This window comes from Oncorhynchus masou, chromosome 5 (genome assembly GCF_036934945.1).
Source record: "Oncorhynchus masou masou isolate Uvic2021 chromosome 5, UVic_Omas_1.1, whole genome shotgun sequence".
NCBI classification, from domain to species: Eukaryota; Metazoa; Chordata; class Actinopteri; order Salmoniformes; family Salmonidae; genus Oncorhynchus; species Oncorhynchus masou.
The window spans coordinates 40,144,930-40,169,493 of record NC_088216.1 but is presented as its reverse complement, the minus strand read 5'-3'; the positions used below and the strand labels follow the sequence as shown (position 1 = coordinate 40,169,493).

Genomic DNA, 24,564 nt, shown 5'->3' with positions numbered 1-24,564 from the left:
AACCATGAATAGAAACCACGCTGCATTTTGGTCCGCCTCTCCTTCACCACAAGAAAACCGTTACAAATAGGCATGTTTCTCGACATATACACTGACTTTAAGAAGGGATTGCGTGACGATTAGCTTAGCAACTGTGTGGCGCAGCATGAGAACGTGAACGCGATTGGTCTACAGTCTGCTGGGTGTGGGCGTTATACATTCCTTCATTCATTGGATTCCTGTTTTCTTTCTATATATCTCTGGCATCTGCACCATGCAATGTACCCAGGTTTAAAGAGGCAGACAAATAGGAAAAATGTGCTAGATCCTCCATTAAATTACAAATGTATCGAGCTAGGAATATCGCAGAAATGTGATCAATGGCTCCTTTGAGAGAAGACATCCTCCTGAGTTGTGACATCGTCCAATATTGAAGTCTGACATGTGTGGTAGAGGTTTTCCCAATCGAAAAGTCGTATTGCTATTCATTTCCAGTATAGTGAGAGCGACTTTATCACAGTGCTACGTAATACCGGTTGGATTTCTGCCTGCTTGAACGCCAATAGCTCAGATACACATGAAAACATGAAATGACCCCAGTGAATCAATAGAACATCGCTCAGAGAAGCAAAAAAACAAACATTATAACATTCAAAATGAGTGAACCTTTCCTTTAACTGCAGTACAGTGGGTTAGCCAGTGCCTACATGACCATAACACCATCTTACCACAGAACCAAGGGTAATCACACCCCCATTGTTTTCATTGACTGTCGTGCTATCAATATAGGCTATCTTTGTACACATCTCTCTTTGTACACATCTATCTTTGTGCATATCTATCTTCTATATCTTAATAGATCATTAGCAATGCAGTCCTCGCTTTATAGCTACAGTTGGCAGGTGAACTGTGATTGAGAAATATAGATAACCTTTGGTGGTAGCCTCTTCGCCTCAATATAACCCAAATGTAACAATCATTTCACACTCGATTTAACTACCGATTCAATTACATGAATCCAATAACAGTTTTGTGAATGAGTATGAGGGGTTGGGGGGTTGAGGGCAAGAACTGACAGGTCGTTGAGAGGTGATACTGAGTTCATTGCACAAAGCCTAATGGTGCATCGACAATATCTTCATTTGACATTGAATTCACCTTTGTTGACAATTCAATTGAATATTCACCAACTTTTTATGTTGATTAGATGTTGATTTGATGTTATGTCAGGTTTTTGCCCGTGGTGGGGTTGACTTTGATGAAATGACAGCAAGTCAACCTTTTTGTTTACGAAACCTGGATAGAAGCCTAAGTCTGGAAAAAAAAACTATTTCTCATGAATTAAAAAAGCCTGACTAGCAATTTCATTATTTTATCCATTTATGTACCGAAGGACAAACATTTAAGAACAATGCATAAAAGAGATTTTAATTTCAAATGTCTTTTCTTCCACACTAAATCAAGCTTTCTTTCTGAATTATCTCGCTGCTCAGCTTCAAGGCTCAATGTTGAACAGTGCAATATTGTTGGTGGGATCCTTTTTTAATTACAATAAAGATTGTATTGATGTTTCCGACCACATGTCCTAAATAATTCATCAACTGGAAGACTGCTAACAAAGTGTTTCTAAGAAAGCCATCCGGTTTCAGGGCCAAGAATCATACGTTATCTAAAGTGAATATTGTAAATGGTCCTCTGTGGAGAGCTCACGTACAAATCATCCTAATGACCTACTTGTCAGGGGGGCTGGAGGTAGTAAAGATATAGATCCACTTCCATTTGACGCTCTGTCGCTAGAATTAATATGTACAGGCTAAATCTGAACATCGAAATTGTTTATAAAAGGGTGAGGGAGCGAGGGAAACAGGAATCGTTTCCTAAACATTCAACGAGCCTGGATTTCAACAGCCGATGCGCTTGTACATCTGATGATAGTGTCTCGTGTGTTATCTAAAACCATTCCACGAAACATCATAGTTTACTTTTATTCACATGTCGAGTTATTCAAATGAAAAAGCCACACCAAAAAAAAAACACAAAACGGCATGCCATGTTTTGTCTTTTTATTTTATTTTGTCTGTTACTCCTGTCTTTGAAGTATTGCTACCAAACTGTAACTGCATGGAGAGTGCAACCACTTAACAGTGTGAAGGAAACCAGACGTTTTTCCATTGTACTTATCAGGTGTTGTGGTGAGAACAGTACTTTCTGGGTGCAGTAAGTTTGCAGACCCGTTCATTTCCCCTCCTTGCTCTCTATCTCTCCATCTCCCTCTCTCTACCAGGGGTTCAGTTAATTGTGGGTTCTGCGCTGCTTCCGCCCTCCCCCTCAGCCCCCTTTTCAGCCAAAATAACCTCACTCAACTCAACTCGTGCTCTTCACCTTTCTCCTTCCTGTCAAGGTGCACAGAGCCCCCACCTCCCTCCTCCACCCACCCCCACCCCCCATTCTTTCAATGTCTTTCTATCGTTCCTAAATCTGGCGTTCTTGTTTTTTTTTTACCACCAGCAGGAGGGCATGACCTTAAGGTTGGGTTGTGTTGCTAACCTCGCGCTTGCTTACATGAGAGGTGACGCTTGAATGGTGGTGGTGTCGACCTTAACCTAACGAAGACCTATTGTTGCCCTCACTAATGACACTACTACTACTGCAGTGTCAGCTATCATTTGCCCAAGTTGTTGGTTGGGTTCACTTTGTAAGACAGTTGAACTAAGCTCATGAGCATTTATTATAGTCCTGGCTATGCATTTAGTGGCTACTTTATTAGGTACACCACAGTGAGTAAGTTTACATACACAGTAGAGGTCGACCGATTAATCGGAATGGCCGATTAATTAGGGCCGATTTCAAGTTTTCATAACAATCGGAAATCGGTAATTTTGGGCGCCGATTTGCCCCCAAATGTTTTTATTTATTTGTATACCTTTATTTAACTAGGCAAGTCAGTTAAGAACGCATTCTTATTTTCAATGACGGCCTAGGAACGGTGGGTTAACTGCCTTGTTCAGGTGCAGAACGACAGATTTTCACCTTGTCAGCTCGGGGGATCCAATCTTGCAACCTTACAGTTAACAAGTCCAACGCAATAACGACCTGCCTCTCTCTCGTTGCACTCCACAAGGAGACTGCCTGTTACGCGAATGCAGTAAGCCAAGGTAAGTTGCTAGCTAGCATTAAACTTGTCTTATAAAAAACAATCAATCATAATCACTAGTTAACTACACATGGTTGATGATATTACTAGATATTATCTAGTGTGTCCTGTGTTGCATATAATCTGACTGAGCATACAAGCATACAAGTATCTAAGTATCTGACTGAGCGGTGGTAGGAAGAAGCCGGCACGTAAACATTCATTCTAACAGCACTTTCGCGCGTTTTGACAGCAGCTCTTCGTTGTGCGTCAAGCTCTGCGCTGTTTATGACTTCAAGCTTATCAACTCCCGAGATGAGGCTCGTGTAACCGAAGTGAAATGGCTAGCTAGTTAGCGCGTGCTAATTGTCGTTGTGTTGCTGGTTTGAGCCCAGGGAGGAGCGAGGAGAGGGACGGAAGCTATACTGTTACACTGGCAATACTAAAGTGCCTATAAGAACATCCAATAGTCAAAGGTTAATGAAATACAAATGGTATAGAGGGAAATAGTCCTATAATTCCTACAATAACTACAACCTAAAACGTCTTACCTGGGAATATTGAAGACTCATGTTAAAAGGAACCACCAGCTTTCATATGTTCTCATGTTCTGAGGAAGGAACTGAAACGTTAGCTTTCTTACATAGCACATATTGCACTTTCACTTTCTTCTCCAACACTTTGTTTTTGCATTATTTAAACCAAATTGAACATGTTTCATTATTTACTTGAGGCTAAATGTATTTTATTGATGTATTATATTAAGTTAAAATAAGTGTTCATTCAGTATTGTTGTAATTTTCATTATTACAAATACATTCTCAAAAAAAAATCGGCCGATTAATCGGTATCGGCTTTTTTTGTCCTCCAATAATCGGTATCGGTATCGGCTTTGAAAAAAATCATAATCGGTCGACCTCCAATGCACAGTAATAATTTGATATTAAACTGATTATGGAATGTAGGCAGATTATGCAACAGTCGTGTAAACACCTTACTCTGTTTATCTTAATCGGCTTAAGGTCAAAATCGAATTAAGCATACGCAGATTAAAGACCTGGTTTTCTGAGCGATCTTTCGAATTATTAGGACATGGAAACACCTTAATCGACATTTCAGCTGTGTATTTGATCTGCGCATGTGCTAGCTCCAGCCGAGGGAAGGGAGTAAAAATACTTAAGTAAAAATCCTTTAAAGTATTACTTCATTTGTTTTTGGGGGTATCTGTACATTACTATTTATATTTTTCCATTACTCCATACATTTTGCCTGACACCCAAAGTGCTCATTATATGTTGAATGCTGAGCAGGACAGGAAAATGGTCCAATTCATGCACTTATCAAGAGAACATCCCGGTTCATCCCTACTGCTTCTGATCTGGTGGACTCAATAAACACAAATACTTGGCTAGTTGTACATTTTAAAAACAAGAAATTGTGCCGTCTGGTTTGCTTAATATAAGGAATTTGAAGTGATGTATATTTTTTTGACTTTTGATACTTAAGTATAGTTAAAACCAAATACTTTTAGACATTTACTCAAGTAGTATTTTATTGGGTGACTTTCACTTTTACATTTTCTAATAAGGTAGAGTATCTTTACTCTTACCATGACAAGTATGACAATTGGGTACTTTTTTCCATCACTGCAAACTTTGCATGTCCAAACTCAAAATCAAATATTCTTCCCAAAAATAACATGGTAGCTGTGGTAGGACGTTTATTTTGATTGCCGATTTCTGCATTTACTAGCAGTCCTGTGAGTGAAAACAGCACGTTGATGAGAGGTCGAAGGAGAATAGCAAGAATCGTGCAAGCTACAGTAACTTGCAAAAAGTATTCACCCCCTTGCCATTTTTTCCCATTTTGTTGCATAACAACCTTTAATTTATATTGATTTTATCTGGATTTCGTGTTGTGGACATACACAAAATAGTCCGAATTGGTGAAGTGAAATTTAAAAAAAAAAGTAAATAAATGGAAAAGTGGTGTATGCATATGTTTTCACCCCGTTTGCTATGAAGCCCCTAAATTAGATCTGGTGCAACCAATTACCTTCAGAAGTCACATATTTAGTTAAATAAAGTCCACCTGTGTGCAGGTGTCACATGATCTGTCACATGATCCCAGTATATATACACCTATTCTGAAAGTTCCCAGAGTCTGCAACACCACTAAGCAACACGTACCACCAAGCAAGCAGCACCATGAAGTATAAGGAGCTCTCCAAACAGGTTAGGGACAAAGTTGTGAAGAAGTACAGATCAGGGTCGGGTTATAAAAAATTTTACAAAACTTTGAACATCCCACGGAGCACCATTAAATCCATTATAAAAAATGGAAAGAATATGGCACCACAACAAACGTGCCAAGAGAGGGCCGCCTACCAAAGCTCACAGACCAGAGAGGCAACAAAGAGACCAAAGATAACCCTGAAGGAGCTGCAAAGCTCCACAGCGGAGATTTGAGTATCTGTCCATAGGACCACATTAAGCCGTTTCCTCCACAGAGCTGGGCTATACGGAAGAGTGCTCAGAAGAAAATAAGCAAACATCTTTGGTGTTCGCCAAAAGGCACGTGGGAGACTCTGGTCAGATGAGACAAAAATGTAGCTTTTTGGCCATCAAGGAAAATGCTATGTCTGGTGCAAACCCAACACCTCTCATCACCCCGAGAACAACATCCCCACAGTGAAGCATGGTGGTGGCAGCATCATGCTGTGGGGATGTTTTTCATCGGCAGGGACTGGGAAACTGGTCAGAATAGAAGGACTGATGGATGGCGCCAAATACAGGGAAATACTTGAGGGAAACCTGTTTCAGTCTTCCAGAGATTTGAGACTGGGACAGAGGTTCACCTTCCAGCAGAAACATGACCCTAAGCATACTACTAAAGCAACACTCAAGTGGTTTAAGGGGAAACATTTAAATGTCTTGGAATGGCCTGGTCAAAGCCCAGACGTCAATCCAATTGAGAATCTGTGGTATGACGTGAAGATTGCTGTACACCAGCTGAACCCATCCAACTTAAAGGAGCTGGAGCATTTTCTCCTTGAAGAATGGGCTAAAAACCCAGTGGATAGATATATAGATTATAGAGACATACCCAAAGAGACTTGCAGCTGTAATTTCGGCAAAAGGAAGCTCTACCTAGGATTGACTTGGCGAGGTGGGAGAATAGTTATGCACACTCAAGTTCTGTTTTTTCTTGTATTTTTTAAAACATATTTTGCATCTTCAAAGTGGTAGGCATGTTGTGTAAATCAAAAGATTAAACCCCCCACCCCAAAATCAGGCAACAAAATAGCAAAAACAGTGGTTTGCAGAGTGACATCTCGAGAACGCACAACTAGACGGTCCTTGTCACGAATGGAATATTGGAATGGACGACCACACTGGGTTCCACTCCTATCAGCTAAAAACAAGAACAAGCAGCTCCAGTGGGCATGCGATGACCAACACTGGACATTGAGGAGTGGAAATACATTGCCTGGTGAATCTCAGTTCCTGTTGCGTCATGCTGATGCCAGAGTCAGGATTTTGTAGTAGTCTAATGTTAATCATATTAAACACAGCAAAAAAATAAACATCCCTTTTTGCGTCATGCTGATGGCAGAGTCAGGATTTTGGAGTAGTCTAATGTTAATCGTATTAAACACAGCAAAAAAATAAACGTCCCTTTTTCATTAAAATCCAAATAACTTTCCCATGCTTGTTCAATGAACCGTAAACAAATAATGAACATGCACCTGTGGAACGGTCATTAAGACACTAACAGCTTACAGATGTTAGGCAATTAAGGTCACAGTTATGAAAACTTAGGACACTAAAGAGGCCTTTCTACTGACTCTGAAAAACACCAAAAGAAAGATGCCCAGGGTCCCTGCTCATCAGCGTGAACGTGCCTTAGGCATGCTGCAAGGAGGCATAAGGACTGCAGATGTGGCCAGGGCAATAAATTGCAATGTCCGTACTGGGAGACGCCTAAGACAGTGCTACAGGGAGACAGGACGGACAGCTGATCCGAACATCACACCTGTGGGACAGGTACAGGATGGCAACAACAACTGCCCCAGGTACACCAGGAACGCACAATCCCCCATCAGTGCTCAGACTGTCCGCAATAGGCTGAGAGATGCTGGAGTGAGGGCTTGTAGGCCTGTTGTAAGGCAGGTCCTCACCAGACATCACCTGCAACAACGTTGCCTATGGGCACGAACCCACCGTTGCTGGACCAGACAGGACTGGCACAAAGTGCTCTTCGGCAATGAGTCTCGGTTTTGTTTTGTCTCAGCAGGGGTGATGGTCGGATTTGTGTTTATCCCCCGAAGGAAAGAGCATTACACTGAGGCCTGTACTCTGGAGTGGGATTGATTTGGAGGTGGAGGGTCCGTAGTGGTCTAGTGCACAGCATCACCGGACTGAGCTTGTTGTCATTGCAGGCAATCTCAACTCTGTGCGTTACAGGGAAGACATCCTCCTCCCTCATGTGGTACCCTTCCTGCAGGCTCATCCTGAAATGAAGCTCCAGCATGACAATGCCACCAGCCATACTGCTCGTTCTGTGTGTGATTTCCTGCAAGACAAGAATGTCAGTGTTCTGTCATAGCCAGTGAAGAGCCCAGATCTCAATCCCATTGAGCACGTCTGGGACCTGTTGAATCGGAGGGTGAGGGCTAGGGCCATTCCCCCCAGAAATGTCCGGGAACTTGCAGGTTCCTTGGTGGGAAAGTGGGGTAACATCTCACAGCAAGAACTGGCAAATATGGTGCAGTCCATGAGGAGGAGATGTACTGCAGTACTTAATGCAGCTAGTGGCCACACCAGATACTGACTGTTACTTTTGATTTTGACCCCCCCCTTTGTTCAGGGACACATTATTCAATTTCTGTTAGTCACATGTCTGTGGAACTTGTTCAGTTTATGTCTCAGTTGTTAAATCTTGTTATGTTCATACAATGTTAAGTTTTCTGAAAATAAACGCAGTTGACAGTGCTCTAGATAAAGTGTGTTCAAGTGCAGGCATGCAATTACTCTCACTGCCACCTGCAGCTACATTGTGCCAAAAGTCCAAGGTTACAAATTGTACCTTTAATGGGGTTGAACAACATGTATCCACAGTATGTCTCAAAGAATGTCAAATGAATGAGGCATCACAGGGATTGTGGAATAAGTCACAGTTATGGATGAGTGAGAAAAGAAACAGCAACACAGAATTCTTAATGGGAAAGTTAAGTAATTTAAAACTTAGATGGTTCTTTACCCTGAAAGTAGCTACTGCTGGCTTAAATTAGTTGAAGATTATAGTGTCAGTTTAAAGAAAACCAAACCATGGATTACTGTTTCTCATGGCTCATAGACTACTTTCAGTGTGAGGAACCATTTAACATCAAGTTGTTCAATATACTAAACTTCCTCTTTCACGCTCGTAGAACAGCACACAGTGCTGACCACAACAGTGCTAGTCAGTCTGAGTGGCTAACAATCCTTATCTAATGGTAGCAGAGACAACACTGTTGGTAGCAGAGACAACACTCCACAGCATGTGGTTGTGTCCCAAACGGCACCCTATTCTCTATTTCGTGCACTACTTTTGAGCAGGGCCTATAGAGATCTGGTCTTAAAGTAGTGCACTAAAGAAGGAATTTGATGCCATTTGGGACAATGGAAATGCCTCTGCCTCAATCCAGTAAAACACAGTAGCTCAGTGTGCAACATACATGGCCATTGTTTCCCTGCTCCGGGTAGTGTTAAAATCACCACTGTCTGGTGGGATTCTTACTACTGTTTTGGTGTTGTTGTTTTAGCTTCTCTAACTCTGACAGGTTCAAGGGCTCATTGTCTTCAACTGGGATGACAGGTTATTTTCAGGATAAAAAAAAAATGTTTCTCTCCTCTCGTTCTTTCTTTTCCTGGTTGATTTGGAGAACTTCCATAGTCAATTATGTAGAGAGTGAGAGATGGAGTGTGCTCCAACTGCCATATTTTGGTGTGCCATATTAATATTGCATGAGCACTATTCTGTACAGAATATCTAAGAGACCGCCTATTAGAGCCAGCAGAGGAATAATACGATATGGTGTGTGTGTGTATGTCTGTGAGAGAGACAGAGAGTGTGTGTGTGTGTGTGTGTGTGTGTGTGTGTGTGTGTGTGTGTGTGTGTGTGTGTGTGTGTGTGTGTGTGTGTGTGTGTGTGTGTGCGCGCGTGTGTGTTTGCTTCTGTGCACACTGGTGATCCTAGGAGGTTGTCGTTATAGTTAATATTATCCAGATTTATTTTGGTGTCATAAATAAGAATGAATCATTTTTGTTTGTTTTTGTTTAATATCGCTGTGTTTGTTTATCTCAATGTAGTTCAGATGGCACATCCATCTTTGTTTCCAACGCAGCATGAGTGCAACTCTATGGTAATTGGCGTAGAATGGAAAATGTCACTAAACAAACAGACAAACAAAATCATATGCAAACAGATACTATCCGTAAATAAGTGAACAGAGTGATGTTTTTTTTCTTCTCTCTCTCCATTCGAATCGGCAGAACCAACCAATCTTGTTTAGGATCATGAAAATAATTACGCTCTACCGTAATAATAGTGATCTATAAAGGATTTGTCACGGCGTCACTATATTTGCTGTTTGGATTAAGATCAATGGTATACAAGCGTATACAGTTGCGGTCAACACTACAGTCCTCCTTGGTTAAGACAATTCCTACGGGTTCTCTTGGGGTTAAAGACATGTCCTCCGACTTTTCTTGGGGTTTGGCATGGATGTGGGGGTCGTAGTGGCTGTTTGGGTAGTAATACTGAACTGGCTTCAGTAGTTTAGCAATAGCATAGCATCACAGACCTGGGTTCAAATACTATTTAAAATAATTGTATATACTTGATCTGTACTTGATTACAAATGCGTGGCTTAATGGACCAGTTAAATAATCCCAAAACTGCAAACCCCACCCATCCGCCACTCCAGGCAGGCTAGAGCAAAGGCTTACAGTATTTGAAATACTTGTAACACTATTCGAGCCCAGGTCTGCATCACACAGAAAGCACCACAGTGCTTTAAAGAGATCCCAACACCACAGTAAGACACATTAAACTGACTATCGGAAGCTAGCGGAAGCTAGCAGAAGAGCCATACCAGTGTTCCCAGTCAATCCCCCCTAGTAGAGCCAGCCAAACATTGAAATCCCAGCACAGTAGGCTACAGAGAGTCTGGTGTTTTGGGCCATGTGCCTGACAAGCTCTTCAATGACTTTACAGCACCAGCTGGAATTTTTTTAAGAAGTCTTTAAGCGCGATTCTTCTCAGTAATATCATTGCTCACGCCTCAAAGACTCTGGATTAAGGCCCACTTTCCGCCGCTGAAATGTAACAAACGTGTGAAAAAAACATCACAGCCAAAACCATGCAGCCAGGAGAGAGGAAGTGAGATGGGGAGGGAAAGACAGATGGAGAAAGAGAGAGTTATAGAGTGAAGGAGTACATGGGGAGATGGATAGAAAGAGAGGGGGAAAGGGAGAGGAGAGAAAGGATATTGGGTAAGAAAGAAAGTGGGAGAACGGGAGCTAGAAAGACTAAGACGGGGATAGGGAGAGAAGGAGAGCGAGATGGATAGAGAGAGAGAGAGAGAGAGAGAGAGAGAGAAGAGCAAGGATAGAGAAAGAGAGAGCTGAGAGGTGCCCAACACCTCCCCCTCTGCCAGATGTATTAATGTAGTCGGCTTTCTCTGAAATTCAAATGGCAAGAAAAGTAGAGAGAGAAAAAGAAAAGCAGCAACCCGTAGCATAGAGATTGTGTGTGTGTGTGTGTGTGTGTGTGTCTGGGGGAGGGGGGGGGGTGGCATACTGCTCCGAAAAGACCTGCCATCTATCTATTAGTGCTCTGTAAATATTACATGAGCTCCACATTCGCTCACTTGTTTGGCATTACTTCCACTGGATGGGTATATTATTTTAGAAACTGTGCCTTGTTTATAATGATACGTGACCTAGTTCCAGGCAGCTAGCTAGCTCTCTCTCTCTCTCTCTCTCTCTCTCTCTCTCTCTCTCTCTCTCTGAGATCTCAAATGGATGTCCCTGCTGAACAATTACAAAGCAAAAGAAACCCAAATGGAGATGTTTGTAGAAAACAACATGTGTGTAATTAAGGCTTAATGAGTCCTTGTCAGGGTGGAATGTGCAATTAGATTGGTAATAGAACATTCGGCCTGATTGCCAGGCAGCGATGGCTGCTGGATGAGAAATAATCAGCAGCGCTGCAGCATTGAATGCAAAATTATGAGGCCTATTGATAAGAGAGGGAAGAGAGTGCAGTACTGTGGGATACATTTCCATGTAAATGTAGGAGTGTTAGGTAAGACAAGAGTGCTATATATGTATTGAGAAAGGCTGTGTTGTACAGCATAAGGCTTTGAATATGGTGTTGGTGCTTTTTAAACTGGTGAACATGTAGAGAGTGTGGGACAGTTCTGTTGTAGACCTTTCATTTGAAGTGCATTTTGATGGTACACAGTGCACTAATGATGGATTTATTTTGTAGGTGATTTGTAGGTGATTTGTAGGTGATCATACTGTTTCATATAATCATTCTTCAAAACTGAATGTTAGATTTCTGTAACGGTTTTCCTCCTCTTCTGAGAGGAGGAGTAGGAAGGATCGGACCAATATGCAGCGTGGTAAGTGTTTGTCATTTTATTAAACTGAACTGAACACTACAATAGAAAGTAAACAAAAAGAACAAACGAAACAGTTCCGTCTGGTAACTAATACAAAGACGTAAAACAACTACCCACAACCCACAGTGGGAAAACAGGATACCTAAGTATGGTTCTCAATCAGAGACAACGATTGACAGCTGCCTCTGATTGGGAACCATTCCAGGCCAAAACCAGAAATACAAAACATAGAACAAAAACATAGAATGCCCACCCCAACTCACACCCTGACCAAACTAAAATAGAGACATAAAAAAGGAACTAAGGTCAGGACGTGACAATTTGGGTGTTTGTGTAGATTAATAAAGTTGGGTGTTTGTGTAGATTAGAACCATGTATTTTCTGTAGGTGATATATCACCTTAGAATCAAATTAAATGATCAACCAACATCAAACAGATCGCTCAAGAAGATAATTATGTGAATGCCAGATGTTGATCTTGCTGCAGTCCTTGACTTCCTCTTCAAGTGATTGATGCCGCTTTTTTTGGTCATTCAGTCATTCAAGCAAAAGAACAGGTATCTAAGTAACTTTTTCCCTTTTCCCTCCTTTCTCTCGCAATGACCCCTTAACGTTTTTCCACTTGAGTTTTCTGAAATTGCGCTTTTCCTTGTAGACGGAGCAGAACAGTGCACAAAATATGGTTTGGCTATTTCTTGACTATTCCCTTGAAGAGAGAGAGCCTTTGTTGCCTTCCTTTGGGACTGCCCTTGAAATTCTCCTATTGTGCCTTGCATGATATAATGCAAGCTGGTTTAACAGCTTTAATGGAATCCAAATGGCACCCAATTCCCTATTTAGTGCACTACTTTTGACCATGGCCTATATAGGGTATAGGGTGCCATATAGGACGCGGGGACTTGGTTTTGTGGCCTTAATATCAAGACACCAGTCCACCACAGTTCAGCCATGAGCACCCCTTCTGCGTAAATGAATGAAACACTCGATATACCTCAAAAAAGCAGGTTGCTATGCGCCTGATTGAAGTACGAGTGAAGGTTTTGTTTCGGACGCACGTTCAGTGTCAACGTTTTGAGACACATTTCGACTGTCTGATCAATCTATTTGCACACAAATGACATGTTTATGGTAATTCTGTTTCAATTCTGTTCCCATTCCACCTGGTTTATGAGTCCGTGTTTCGAAGCGTAGGTTGGGTTCAAGGTTGATGATGTGTTATTTGCTTTGTTTTCACTGTGTCCAATTGAGCACAATGGCGTGATTGTGCTCGGCCATCTGTAACTCGACACATACACAGGGTCAGAGGTGAGATATACGTGCATTTTGCACGGAGGCGATGCATTTCAACCCCATGGTCAAGTGTAACCCAGTAAAACCACCAAACCTACTCAATAGCACCCATTCACATGGACCACAGAAACTGCATTCCACAATAACTCATCATCCAGGTTTTCGAAAATGTTCTAATTTTCAACATAAAGTGGCCTATTTTCTTATTCTTTCTTGTGTAAAAAAAAAAGAAGAAAGAAATTGCTCTCATTATGAGCCGAGTCAGTCGAAGTGTAATTTGAGGAACGACCGGCCTCTTGAAAACCCTCCATGTGACTGACAAGACAGTAAAAAGGAGCATTAAACCTAGATTAATATTATATCACAACACTGATAGTAGCAATTAAGCTCATCATAAGAGAGAGAATGAGCGTCACCCGGGATCCATCGGACCGGATGGTTAAACACAATCCCCTGCCTAATGCAGCCATTTCTCCTATTTCTCTCCCGTTTCTCGGTGCTTTACATGCTCACGCACGATTTGTGTTGATGTCTCTCTTTCTCTCGCTCCCATTTGGCCACGTTTGAATGTTTATCATCGGAGGGTTTTCTGCTGTTCCGATTCATTTCTTACCCCTTCAGTCGATAAAAAAAACAATTATGTTCCTCCTCAGCGGAGTTGCGCGGCTCTACGTCTTAGTTTGGCGTAATGAAGACCATACTTCATCTGTATGGCGTTATCGCCAGGATGAATGGGATCGTAGGGTGGAACACACCTGGGTTCAAAGACTATTTAAAATCTTTCAAATACTTTCAGGGATTTCTTTAGCTTTGCCTGGAATGCCAACTGGGTAGGGCTGCACAGTTATGAGTGTTCTATTGGTTTCATTGCACCAGGCAAGCTAATCAAGCCCAGCTAAATGATTTCAGATACTATTTGAACCCAGGTCTGGGATGGAAGGGGTGTGGCAGTTCAGGTCTTTTATGGCAAAACAAATATGACAGTTGTATTTGTTATCTTTATTGGATGTTGTCTTTGCATGTGGTGTTGAATAGGACACACGGTTCACACAGATGCGTGAATACACATATACAGTACACACACACACACACACACACACACACACACACACACACACACACACACACACACACACACACACACACACACACACACACACACACACACACACACACACACACACACACACACATACATATATATAAGAGCAAACAGCATATACAGGATGGCAAACATAGAACACACACACACTCAGCAAAGCAGAGACAACATACTGCAGAGGGAACACACACAGTCAACTGATCCATATCTGCTTCATTGAAAACAGACCATCCCCTCAGACCTTCAGTGCTATCTGCCAGCCTCTGAATGCTCTAATGACCAGCGTCCTGACACAGGTATTTTGACTGGTGCCTGTTCCGATTTGCACTTTGACTGACAGGCGATTAGTCACGTGCCCTGTGGAAAACCATGGAGTCACATTTGAGCCTCACGAAAGAGAGTCTGTCTACAATGAAAACATACGTGGCTGCCGCAGCTACATGTATGCCCTGTATGAATGTGTAGTATTGTCTACATCACATGGTTGGCAGCCATCTTGTTGAGCCTTTTTGTATTGGCTGCCGTGCTGTCCATGTATGCCATTTTGATGTACTACTATAGATTGGAATGCTCATTTGTGGCTGGTAGCTGTGTGATAGGTTGCATTCAACTGTTGTTCCATAACCTCAGTGCTAGTGTGCACTTCAAACTGACAGTGGCTTGGGTTTACACAAACAGCTGCCTATTTATAGCTACTCTCTCTATGTGCTTTTTAGCTCGGCAAACTGGAGTGCTTGGTGTCAAATGTGTATCAGTTGTTTGAACAAGCTCTCCTCACCATCACTGCTCTGGGTTTTAACCAAGCTTTCTGTTGTTTCTCACTCACTCAATCTCTGTCTCCCCCCCCCTAGAAACTATAGCTTTAAAATAAAATACAATAACCTTCATCATACTGCGTTACTTTATATTATTCCATTCCATTAATTATACGTGGGTAACACTTTACTTAAAGTATAGTTAACCAAATTACAAGATGAAATATTGGTTTCCAGTCTATGGACAAGGTATGACAGCAAGCCATGCTTTAGTTTAATTTCCTTAGCACTGTTTCCACATTCTAACATTTTAGCATTTGTGGCACATATCACATTCAAGTCATAGGACTGATACAGTTGCAGTCGGAAGTTTACATACACTTAGGTTGGAGTCATTCAAACTAGTTTTTCAACCACTCCACAAAATTCTTGTTAACAAACTATAGTTTTGGCAAGTCGGTTAGGACATCTACTTTGTGCATAACACAAGTAATTCTTCCAACAACTGTTTACAGACAGATTATTTCACTTATAATTCACTGTATCACAATTTCAGTGGTTTACATAAAGTAAGTTGACTGTGCCTTTAAACAGCTTGGAAAATTCCAGAAAATTATGTCATGGCTTGAGAAGAATTGACATAATTTGAGTCAATTGGAGGTGTACCTGTGGATGTATTTCAAGGCCTACCTTCAAACTCAGTGCCTCTTTGCTTGACATCATTGGAAAATCAATAGAAATCAGCCAAAAATTGTAGACCTCCACAAGTCTGTTTCATCCTTGGGAGCAATTTCCAAATGGCTGAAGGTACCACGTTCATCTATACAAACAGTAGTATGCAAGTATAAACACCATGGGACCACGCAGCCGTCATACCGCTCAGGAAGGAGACGCGGTCTGTCTCCTTGAGATGAACGTACTTTGGTGCGGAAAGTGCAAATCAATCCCAGAACAACAGCAGACCTTGTGAAGATGCTGGAGGAAACAAGTACAAAGTATCGATATCAACAGTAAAACGAGTCCTATATCAACATAACCTGAAAGGCCGCTCAGCAAGGAAGAAGCCACTGCTCCAAAACCGCCATAAATAAGCCAGACTATGGTTTGCAAATGCACATGGGGACAAGGATCACACTTTTTGGAGAAATGTCCTCTGGTCTGACGAAACACAAATAGAACTGTTTGGTCATAATGACCATCTTTATGTTTGGAGGAAAAAGGAGGAGGCTTGCAAGCCGAAGAACACCATCCCAACCGTGAAGAACGGGGGTGACAGCATCATGTTGTGGGGGTGCTTTGCTGCAGGAGGGACTGGTGCACTTCACAAAATAGATGGCACCATGAGGCAGGAAAATAATGTGGATATATTGAAGCAACATTTCAAGACATCAGTCAGGAAGTTAAAGCTTGGTCGCAAATGAGTCTTCCAAATGGACAATGACCCCAAGCATACTTCTAAAGTTGTGGCAAAATGCCTTAAGGACAACAAAGTCAAGGTATTTGAGTGGCCATCACAAAGCCCTGACCTCAATCCTATAGAAAATGTGTGGGCAGAACTGAAAAGCGTGTGCGAGCAAGGAGACCTACAAACCTGACTCAGTTACACCAGCTCTGTCAGGAGGAATGGGCCAAAATTTAGCCAAATTATTGTGGGAAACTTGTGGAAGGCTACCCAAAACATTTAACCCAAGTTACACAATTGAAAGGCAATGCTACCAAATACTAATTGAGTGTATGTAAACTTCTGACCCACTGGGGATGTGATGAAATAAATAAAAGCTGAAATAAGTCATTCAGTCTCGCCAGAGTCCATGCTCTGGCTGGGCCACTCAAGGACACTCAGACTTGTCCTGAAGCCACTCCTGCGTTGTTTTGGCTGTGTGCTTATGGTCGTTGTCCTGTTGGAAGGTGAACCTTCACCCCATTCTGAGGTCCTGAGCGCTCTGGAGAAGGTTTTCATCAAGGGTCTCTCTGTACTTTGCTCCATTCATCTTTCCCTTGACTCTGACTGGTTTCATCAGACCAGAGAATTTTGTTTCTCATGGTCTGAGAGTCTTTAGGTGCCTTTTGCAAACTCCAAGTGGGCTGTCATGTGCCTTTTACTGAGGTGTGGCTTCCGTCTGCCCACTCTACCATAAAGGCTTGATTGGTGGAATGCTGAGAGATGGTTGTCCTTCTGGAAGGTTCTCCCATCTCCCAGGTTCTCTCATCTCCACAGAGGAGCTCTGTCAGAGTGCCCATTGGGTTCTTGGTCACCTCCCTGACCAGGGCCCTTCTCCCCTGATTGCTCAGTTTGGCCAGCTAGCCAGCTCTAGGGAGAGTGTTGGTGGTTCCAAACTTCTTACATTTAAGAATGATGGAGGCCACTGTGTTCTTGGGGACTTTCAATGCTGCAGACATACCTTTCCCCAGATCTGTGCCTCAAGACAATACTGTCTCTGAGCTCTACTGACAATTCCTTCGGCCTCATGGCTTAGTTTTTTGCTCTGAAATGCACTGTCAACATTAGGACCTTATATAGACAGGTGTGTGCCTTTCCAAATCATGTCCAATAAATTGAATTTACCACAGGTGGGCTCTAATCAAGTTGTAGAAACATCTCAATGATGGTCAATGGAAACAAGATGCAACTGAGCTCAATTTCGAGTCTCATAGCAAAGGGTCTGGATACTAATGTAAATAAGGTATTTCAGTTTTTTTTTGTAAATTAGCAAACATAAAACAAGAAGTGCTTTGTCATTATGGGGTATTGTGTGTAGATTGATGAGGGGGGAAAAGGATTTAATCCATTTTAGAATAATGCTGTAACGTAACAAAATGTGGAAAAAGGGATGGGGTCTGAATACTTTCCGAATGCACCGTATATAAATATCACAAACAATCTCCAGTTGCTCTGACAGGACCCATGTCATGTGTGAAAACACCAATAACTACTTATTGCTACCCTTGCTCTCCATTCATTTCCTGATTGAGAACTCAGAAGCACTCATGGCCTTTTCTCCCTTCTTACCGATGTAATTGAAGAAATTGATTTCATTTTACTTGCAGTGTGTAACCATCATCCAATGATTGTGGCCCACAGACTAATGGTTCCCTCAAGGAGAACTCATTATGCTGAAAGCATCGAGTCTATCTAAAGGATGAATATGAGAGTGATGAGAAGTAGGGAGACAAATGATATAGTGCTAGTTATTGCCGTCATCTAGCCTCGTACGGTAGCAATGGTGGGTTTGACAGCACGTCAAATGGAACGACATTGGAATATATGTACTGTAAAGCCCATTGCACATATTTCCCACCCCTACTGTCAGTATATCAGTTTATATTACTAAAGAATGGTTTGTTACATCTCTCCACTTTGGAATCAATTCTACAGGTTCAAAGGCTTAACTTTGGCTAATATCCTTATGGACTGGCCTGTGATTTTTCAGCCTTTACATTAAACAGTAGCTTCCATTGTTTAGCCTATATCTCTTGGCAGTTTGAAAACAGTGTAGATCTACGCTACAGTACTGCTCCACCAGAATGTAATGACCTTACTGTACAGCCGTGGCAGCTCTACAGGCCCTTTTGGCTGACTTCCCCTCGTGTGTTTTGCTTTCTCATAAAAGCCGAGTGCCAACTAGTGGCAGACAGAACAGAGAGGCCTCTGTGAAGTGTGAAGCATTCCAAGCCGCGACCTCTGGCTGTGACCCGAGTGTTAATCACCGCTACAGCGAGAACGGCCACCATTGGCCTCCACTAACCCCCCTTGCCCCTCTCACGCCCTCCCCCACCCACCACACTAATCAACCGCCATCCCCCTTTGCTCAGGGGCAAGCTGTTGTTCGCCCACCCGGCCCTGGCTCGATGGAGACTTCTCTCTGGCGGTCTTTTTTTCTCTCTGACGGAGTGTTAAAGTGCTAAAGGGCCGTTGTGCCCTCTTGGCCTCCGTAGGGCCCTGACTGCCGTTTTGTGTTGTGTTGTGTTTGTGCTGGTGTGATTAGCTCTCCGGCGTCCTCATCAACACCTCGCGTGACACATAAGGCATCCCAAGTCACAGCCGAGTCTGACACACACACTGACTGAGGCTCGCACACACACATACACTTTATCACACACATACACACACACACACGCACGCGCACATACACACACACACTGGGGTTGCTGCAGGCAAGCGGAGCAGTGTGAGTTTCACTAGTCTGACTGGTCTAATTATATGGGGCTCTAATGAACTGCAATTACTGACATCCACGAGAGCCACTGAGCCAGTGTGGTTTAAAGGTGACTACTATGGAGTAATTTGACTCGTTCAAAATGGTTTCTATGCGCTGACTGATTTTCTTTCTATGAACTGACTGATTTCTATCCCACTCTGTTTCTCTGTTTTTCCCTAACAGTTTGATGGTGACAACATGTACATGAATGAAAATAACCAGGAGTTTCTCTCCCCAAATCAGGTGAGTTGGCATTTTTCTTTTTGTTGATGAAACACCTGCTTCCTTTTTTTATATGTCTGGACTAGAAAATGACCAGACATGCCTCGGATTTGGTCTCACGGTGGACTGAAACTAAAGCTACTATTCTACGTTCAGGGTTATTCAAATCACAGCCTCAAAGTACAGGGCATTTTCTGGTTTTTCTGATCCATACCTGGTAGTTCATTAATCGATTGTCATTAAATGGACAGAGATTCCACTTACATTGGGTAATATTTAGACTTGAGATCATCACGCTTAACTCATATTCTCACATTGTCTCCCATTAACATAAATGTATTGATTCACGCCAAAGTCTTGAGTTGCACGCGCTTATCTCAACTCTGAATTGGCCCGAAAGTGTTCAAGGTCTGAATCAGTTCCCGATTAGAAGAAACCAGTAGTGCTGGGGACCTTGAGGACTGTATTTGTGAAAGGGGGTCCTACATAATTGGGTCCAATGAGATTCATGAGAACACAGGACTGAATGCATCAGCGTATGCTCTGTACTATAGTGCATTGTACCGCAGCTGGGCTAAAACACTTGGGTGTTGCGTTTGAGCTGGGAGATTTGTTGAATTTCGTTGTAAGCCTCACTGCCATTACAAAGCAGGGAGAGGCACTTGTCCTTGTCAATTGCAATCACTTGAGTGGGCCAAGAATATCTCTATCAGATCACGCTGCACTGTTGTTCTAACTTATAGAGATGGTCATACCCTAGAAACACAACATATAGAACATATCCACACAGAGTTTCTAAACTCAGAGGCACAACATTGTGAAACGTCTGGGGATGCTTGTAAAACAGACCAAGCAGACCGGGTCGGGGTTTGGGGTTTGAGATGTCAATGAGAGAAGTTCAACTTAAGACATTGGCTCAAATCTAGGTTGTGCCTTTAGATTTCGAGAAAGTTAACAACAAAGGGGGAGAGGAAAAAAATCACGTTATTACTCCAACCTCGTGAATGTGACAAACTGACACGTTTTCATTTTCATACAAAACAACTTTAAATCAACGGAGTGCCTTTGATTTGACGGCTTGCACATACGCAGTTAGTTGCGAGACGACAGTTAGACCCGGTGATGTGTTTCTGCACATGTGGTTAGCTAGCCAAAGCCGCCATCACATCACCTACAAGCGTGATCGGGGATTTCTATTGGAGAAGCAGTTTCTGCCGCTCTTCATACTGTACTTTGATATCCATTAGAAATTCACAATCCTCTCCTGGCTTCAACTTCTCTATTGTCTGTCTGTTGCATTTCCTTTTACTGGTATGTTATTTTACCCTTTATCCTTTTTACTATATTAAAATGCATTTGGGTCAGTGGTTCTGGTGGGGGGGGGGGGGAAGAACCGACGCCTCCAAACTGCCTGAAACTGCCTTGATCATCTCTCTGTAATGCCCGTGTATCTTCGGCTAATCGGGCACGGTAATCTCCACTATCTATGGTGGTGGTTTCAGTTCGATCACTGTGATGAGTCATAAAGAAATGGGGTCAGATCTTCTGTCATGTCCACTGTTCCCATGCGCATAGACCTGACCCCAGTTAGCTGAGAGTATAGCTCTTTCACTCTCACTATATAGCTATCGCTCTCCCAGTTAGATCTCTCTCTCTCTCTCAGTTCAATGGGCTTTATTGACATGGGAAACATGTATTTACATTGCCAAAGCAAGTGAAATAGATAATAAACTAAAGTGAAATAAACAATAAAAAATGAACAATAAACATTACACTTGCAAAAGTTGCAAAGGAATAGAGACATTTTAAATGTCATCGTATGCCTATATACAGTGTTGTAATGATGTGCAAATAGTTAAAGGGAAAATAAATAAACATAAATATGGGTTATATTTACAATGGTGTTTGTTCTTCACTGGTTGCCCTTTTCTTGTGGCAACAGGTCACACATCTTGCTGCTCTGATGACACACTGTGGTAGTTCACCCAACAGATATGGGAGTTTATCAAAATTGGATTTGTTTTCAAATTCTTTGTGGGTCTGTGTAATCTGAGGGAAATATGTGTCTCTAAAATGGTCATACATTTGGTAGGAGGTTAGGAAGTGCAGCTCGGTTTCCACCTCATTTTGTGGGCAGTGTGCACATAGCCCGTCTTCTCTTGAGAACCAGGTCTGCCTACGGTGGTCTCTCTCAATAGCAAGGCTATTCTCACTGAGTCTGTACATAGTGAAAGCTTTCCTTTTGGTTCAGTCACAGTGGTCAGGTATTCTGCTACTGTGTACTCTCTGTTTAAGGCCAAATAGCATTCTACCAGTGCTCTTTTTTGTTAAAGTAATTATCTTTTTGAAAGTAATTATCTTTTTGTTTTCTCATGATTTGGTTGGGTTTCATTTTGTTACAGTCCTGGGGCTCTGTTTGTGAACAGCGCCCCAGGACCAGCTTGCTTAGGGGACCCTTCTCCAGGTTAATCTCTCTGTAGGTGATGGCTTTGTTATGGAAGGTTTGGGAATCGCTTCCTTTTAGGTCGTTGTAAAATTCAACAGCTCTTTTCTGGATTTTGATCATTAGCGGTATCGGCCTAATTCTAGTGTGCATGCATTGTTTGGTGTTTTACTTTGTACACAGAGGATATTTTTGCAGAATTCTGCATGCAGAATCTCAATTTTGTGTTTTTCCCATTTTGTGAATTCTGGGTTGGTGAGCGGACCCCACACCTCACAACCATAAAGGGAAATGGGTTCTATAACTGATTCACGTATCTTTAGCCAGATCCTAATTGGTATGTCGAATTTTATTTTCCTTTTGATAGCGCAGAAGGCCCTTCTTGCCTTGTCTCTCAGGTCGTTCACAGCTTTGTGGAAGTTACCTGTGGCGCTGATGTTGAGGCCGAGGTACGTATAGTTTTTTGTGTGCTCTAGGACAATGGTGTCTAGATAGAATTTGTATTTGTGGTCCTGGCAACTGGATTTTTTTTGGAACACCATTATTTTTGTCTTATTGAGATTTACTGTCAGGGCCCAGGTCCGACAGAATCTATGCGGAAGATCTAGGTGCTAGAAACTGTTGTCTGCCCTCCTTGGTTGGGGACAGAAGGACTAGGAACATCAGTAAACAGTAGACGTTTGACTTCTCAATAGCTCTCTCCCTCTATTTCTCTATTTCACTCTTTCTTCTCTTGCTATTGGCCCTTATTTATTTCTGTCTTCTCTTTTTCTCCCTCCCTCCCTCCCTCCCTCCCTCCCTCCCTCCCTCCCTCCCTCCCTCCCTCCCTCCCTCCCTCCCTCCCTCTCTCCCTCCCTCCCTCCCTCCCTCCCTCCCTCCCTCCCCTCCCTCCCTCCCCTCCCTATCTCATTTTATCTTTCCCCAGTTAGCTTTCTCTCTCCTTGCGCTCTGCCTCTATCTCTCCCTAGTTATCTCTTTCCCACTCTTCGACTTGTCCTTTCTCTCTCTATATCCTTCCCCTGTATCACCTTTTACCTATCTCTCCCTAGTTAGCTCTCTCTGTCTCCGTCTATCTCTCCCCAGTTAGCTCTCTCTGTCTCCATCTATCTCTCCCTAGATGTTTCCCCTCCCTCTTCTCCTCTCTCTCGCCACCTGCCTCTTTCTTTCCCCCCTCTCTCTCTTCTCTCTTTTCTCGCTCTCTCTCTGGCGACAGTCGAAACAGGGCTGATTAAAAGACAAGGTCAGGCCTCTGGCCCGGCCTCAACTAGCCCTTTGTCTGCCCAGGGTCACTCGCGATCGTCGTGGCAACAGTGTACAATAGAGTAACCAGCAGAGAGTGTCCCTTTACTCCGCTCTCTCCTAGCACCGGATCGATACGGCACCAAGCAGGGAACATGAGCTGCATCCCAAATGGCATGCCATTCCCTATATAGTGCACAACTTTTGACCAGGGCCCATAGAGTTCTGGTTAAAATGTAGTGCGCTACATAGGGAATAGGGTGTCATTTGGGACTTAGCCCTGACATGAAAACCCTCCCCAGCTATTCCTCTAGACTGGACTAAATGCCTGTGAGCTTGACTTTTCTATTGTAGCTTGCTCCTGGAAGGCCCAGGGAGTGCTCTCTCTCTCTCTCTCTCTCTCTCTCTCTCTCTCTCTCTCTCTCTCTCTCTCTCTCTCTCTCTCTCTCTCTCTCTCTCTCTCTCTCCCCCTCTGTCCCTCTCTCCCTCAGTAGACTCGAGTTAAAAACTCTTGCACTGAACTGAACTGAGGTAGAAGAATATGAAGATATTTTGTATGTATTAATTCTGTGTAAAAGGCCCACTGTTCTATTTCCAGCCATTTATGATAGTCAATTGAATTCTTGATATATATTATATAGCCACTGATTCTTGAAAACATCACTTACAAATGCCTCATGGGCTTAGTACAACTGTCCCTTGAGTGGGCATTTAAAAAATAAAAAAAGACACTGTCATCCTCCATATGACCTTAACTACAGTAATTTCCCTTTTTATGCATTTCGACCATGTTTTAAATATTTGTTTAGCATAATAGACATTTGGGGAAAACGGTGGGAGAGAGAGGGAGAGAGTAGCAGGAATAATTACCTTAATGGAGGGACTGTTTGGACATGCAGCCGAAGTAGCTAGCGGAGATTATAATCTCGCAATTAGTGTAACAAGGTTTTATTGATTGGCCCTGTTGTAGCGCCACGGCTGCCAAGTGGTCCACTGGTTCTACATGCAGAGCGAGAGTACCTTCGCCAGTCATTCCGCTCTAACACTACGGCACGACCGCGTTCCTCGGCTTGGCTTCACCTGTCTGTATGCGGTGCTGTGTCTGGGCATTAGCAGCATCAAATAAAAAAGCCTTATGGATCATGATTTGGATGGCCCGTTTGAAAAGCCTGATGATGAAGTGAAGCGCATTTTCTCTGACTCACTGTAGTAAATTACAATTACAGTACCCCACCCGTTGGTTTCTGTTGATGAAAGGCAGCCTCTGGCAATGTCTAATTTCAAGTCGGGGCTGCCTGTTTTCTTTTTGTACAAGTTGAAAATAGTTTCACTTTTTTTGGCGCAATCCACGTTTTGTGTTGTTCGGCTTTGGCATAGTATAGGTTTCAGAATCGTGTTTTTCATAAAGAAAAAATAAATTCATAGTGATTGTAATTGAAAACCATCCGCTTAGGTATTGGAGACACACCCATACCTTACAGCCTTCAACAGCTATCCACTCATTTTTTTTTTTTTATCTCTGCACATG

The 24,564-nt window shown here is 42.6% G+C and overlaps 1 protein-coding gene across 6 annotated transcripts in view; it reads left to right on the top strand.

The window, feature by feature from the left end:
• Positions 1–24,564, top strand: part of LOC135539573 (TOX high mobility group box family member 2-like) — a 137,856-nt gene that overhangs the window by 48,120 nt on the left and 65,172 nt on the right. For all 6 annotated transcript variants that reach the window (XM_064965523.1, XM_064965527.1, XM_064965521.1 and 3 more), the window contains one exon: positions 19,316–19,375. In XM_064965523.1, the coding sequence (XP_064821595.1) occupies positions 19,316–19,375 (60 nt within the window). The remainder of the gene's footprint in view (positions 1–19,315; positions 19,376–24,564) is intronic.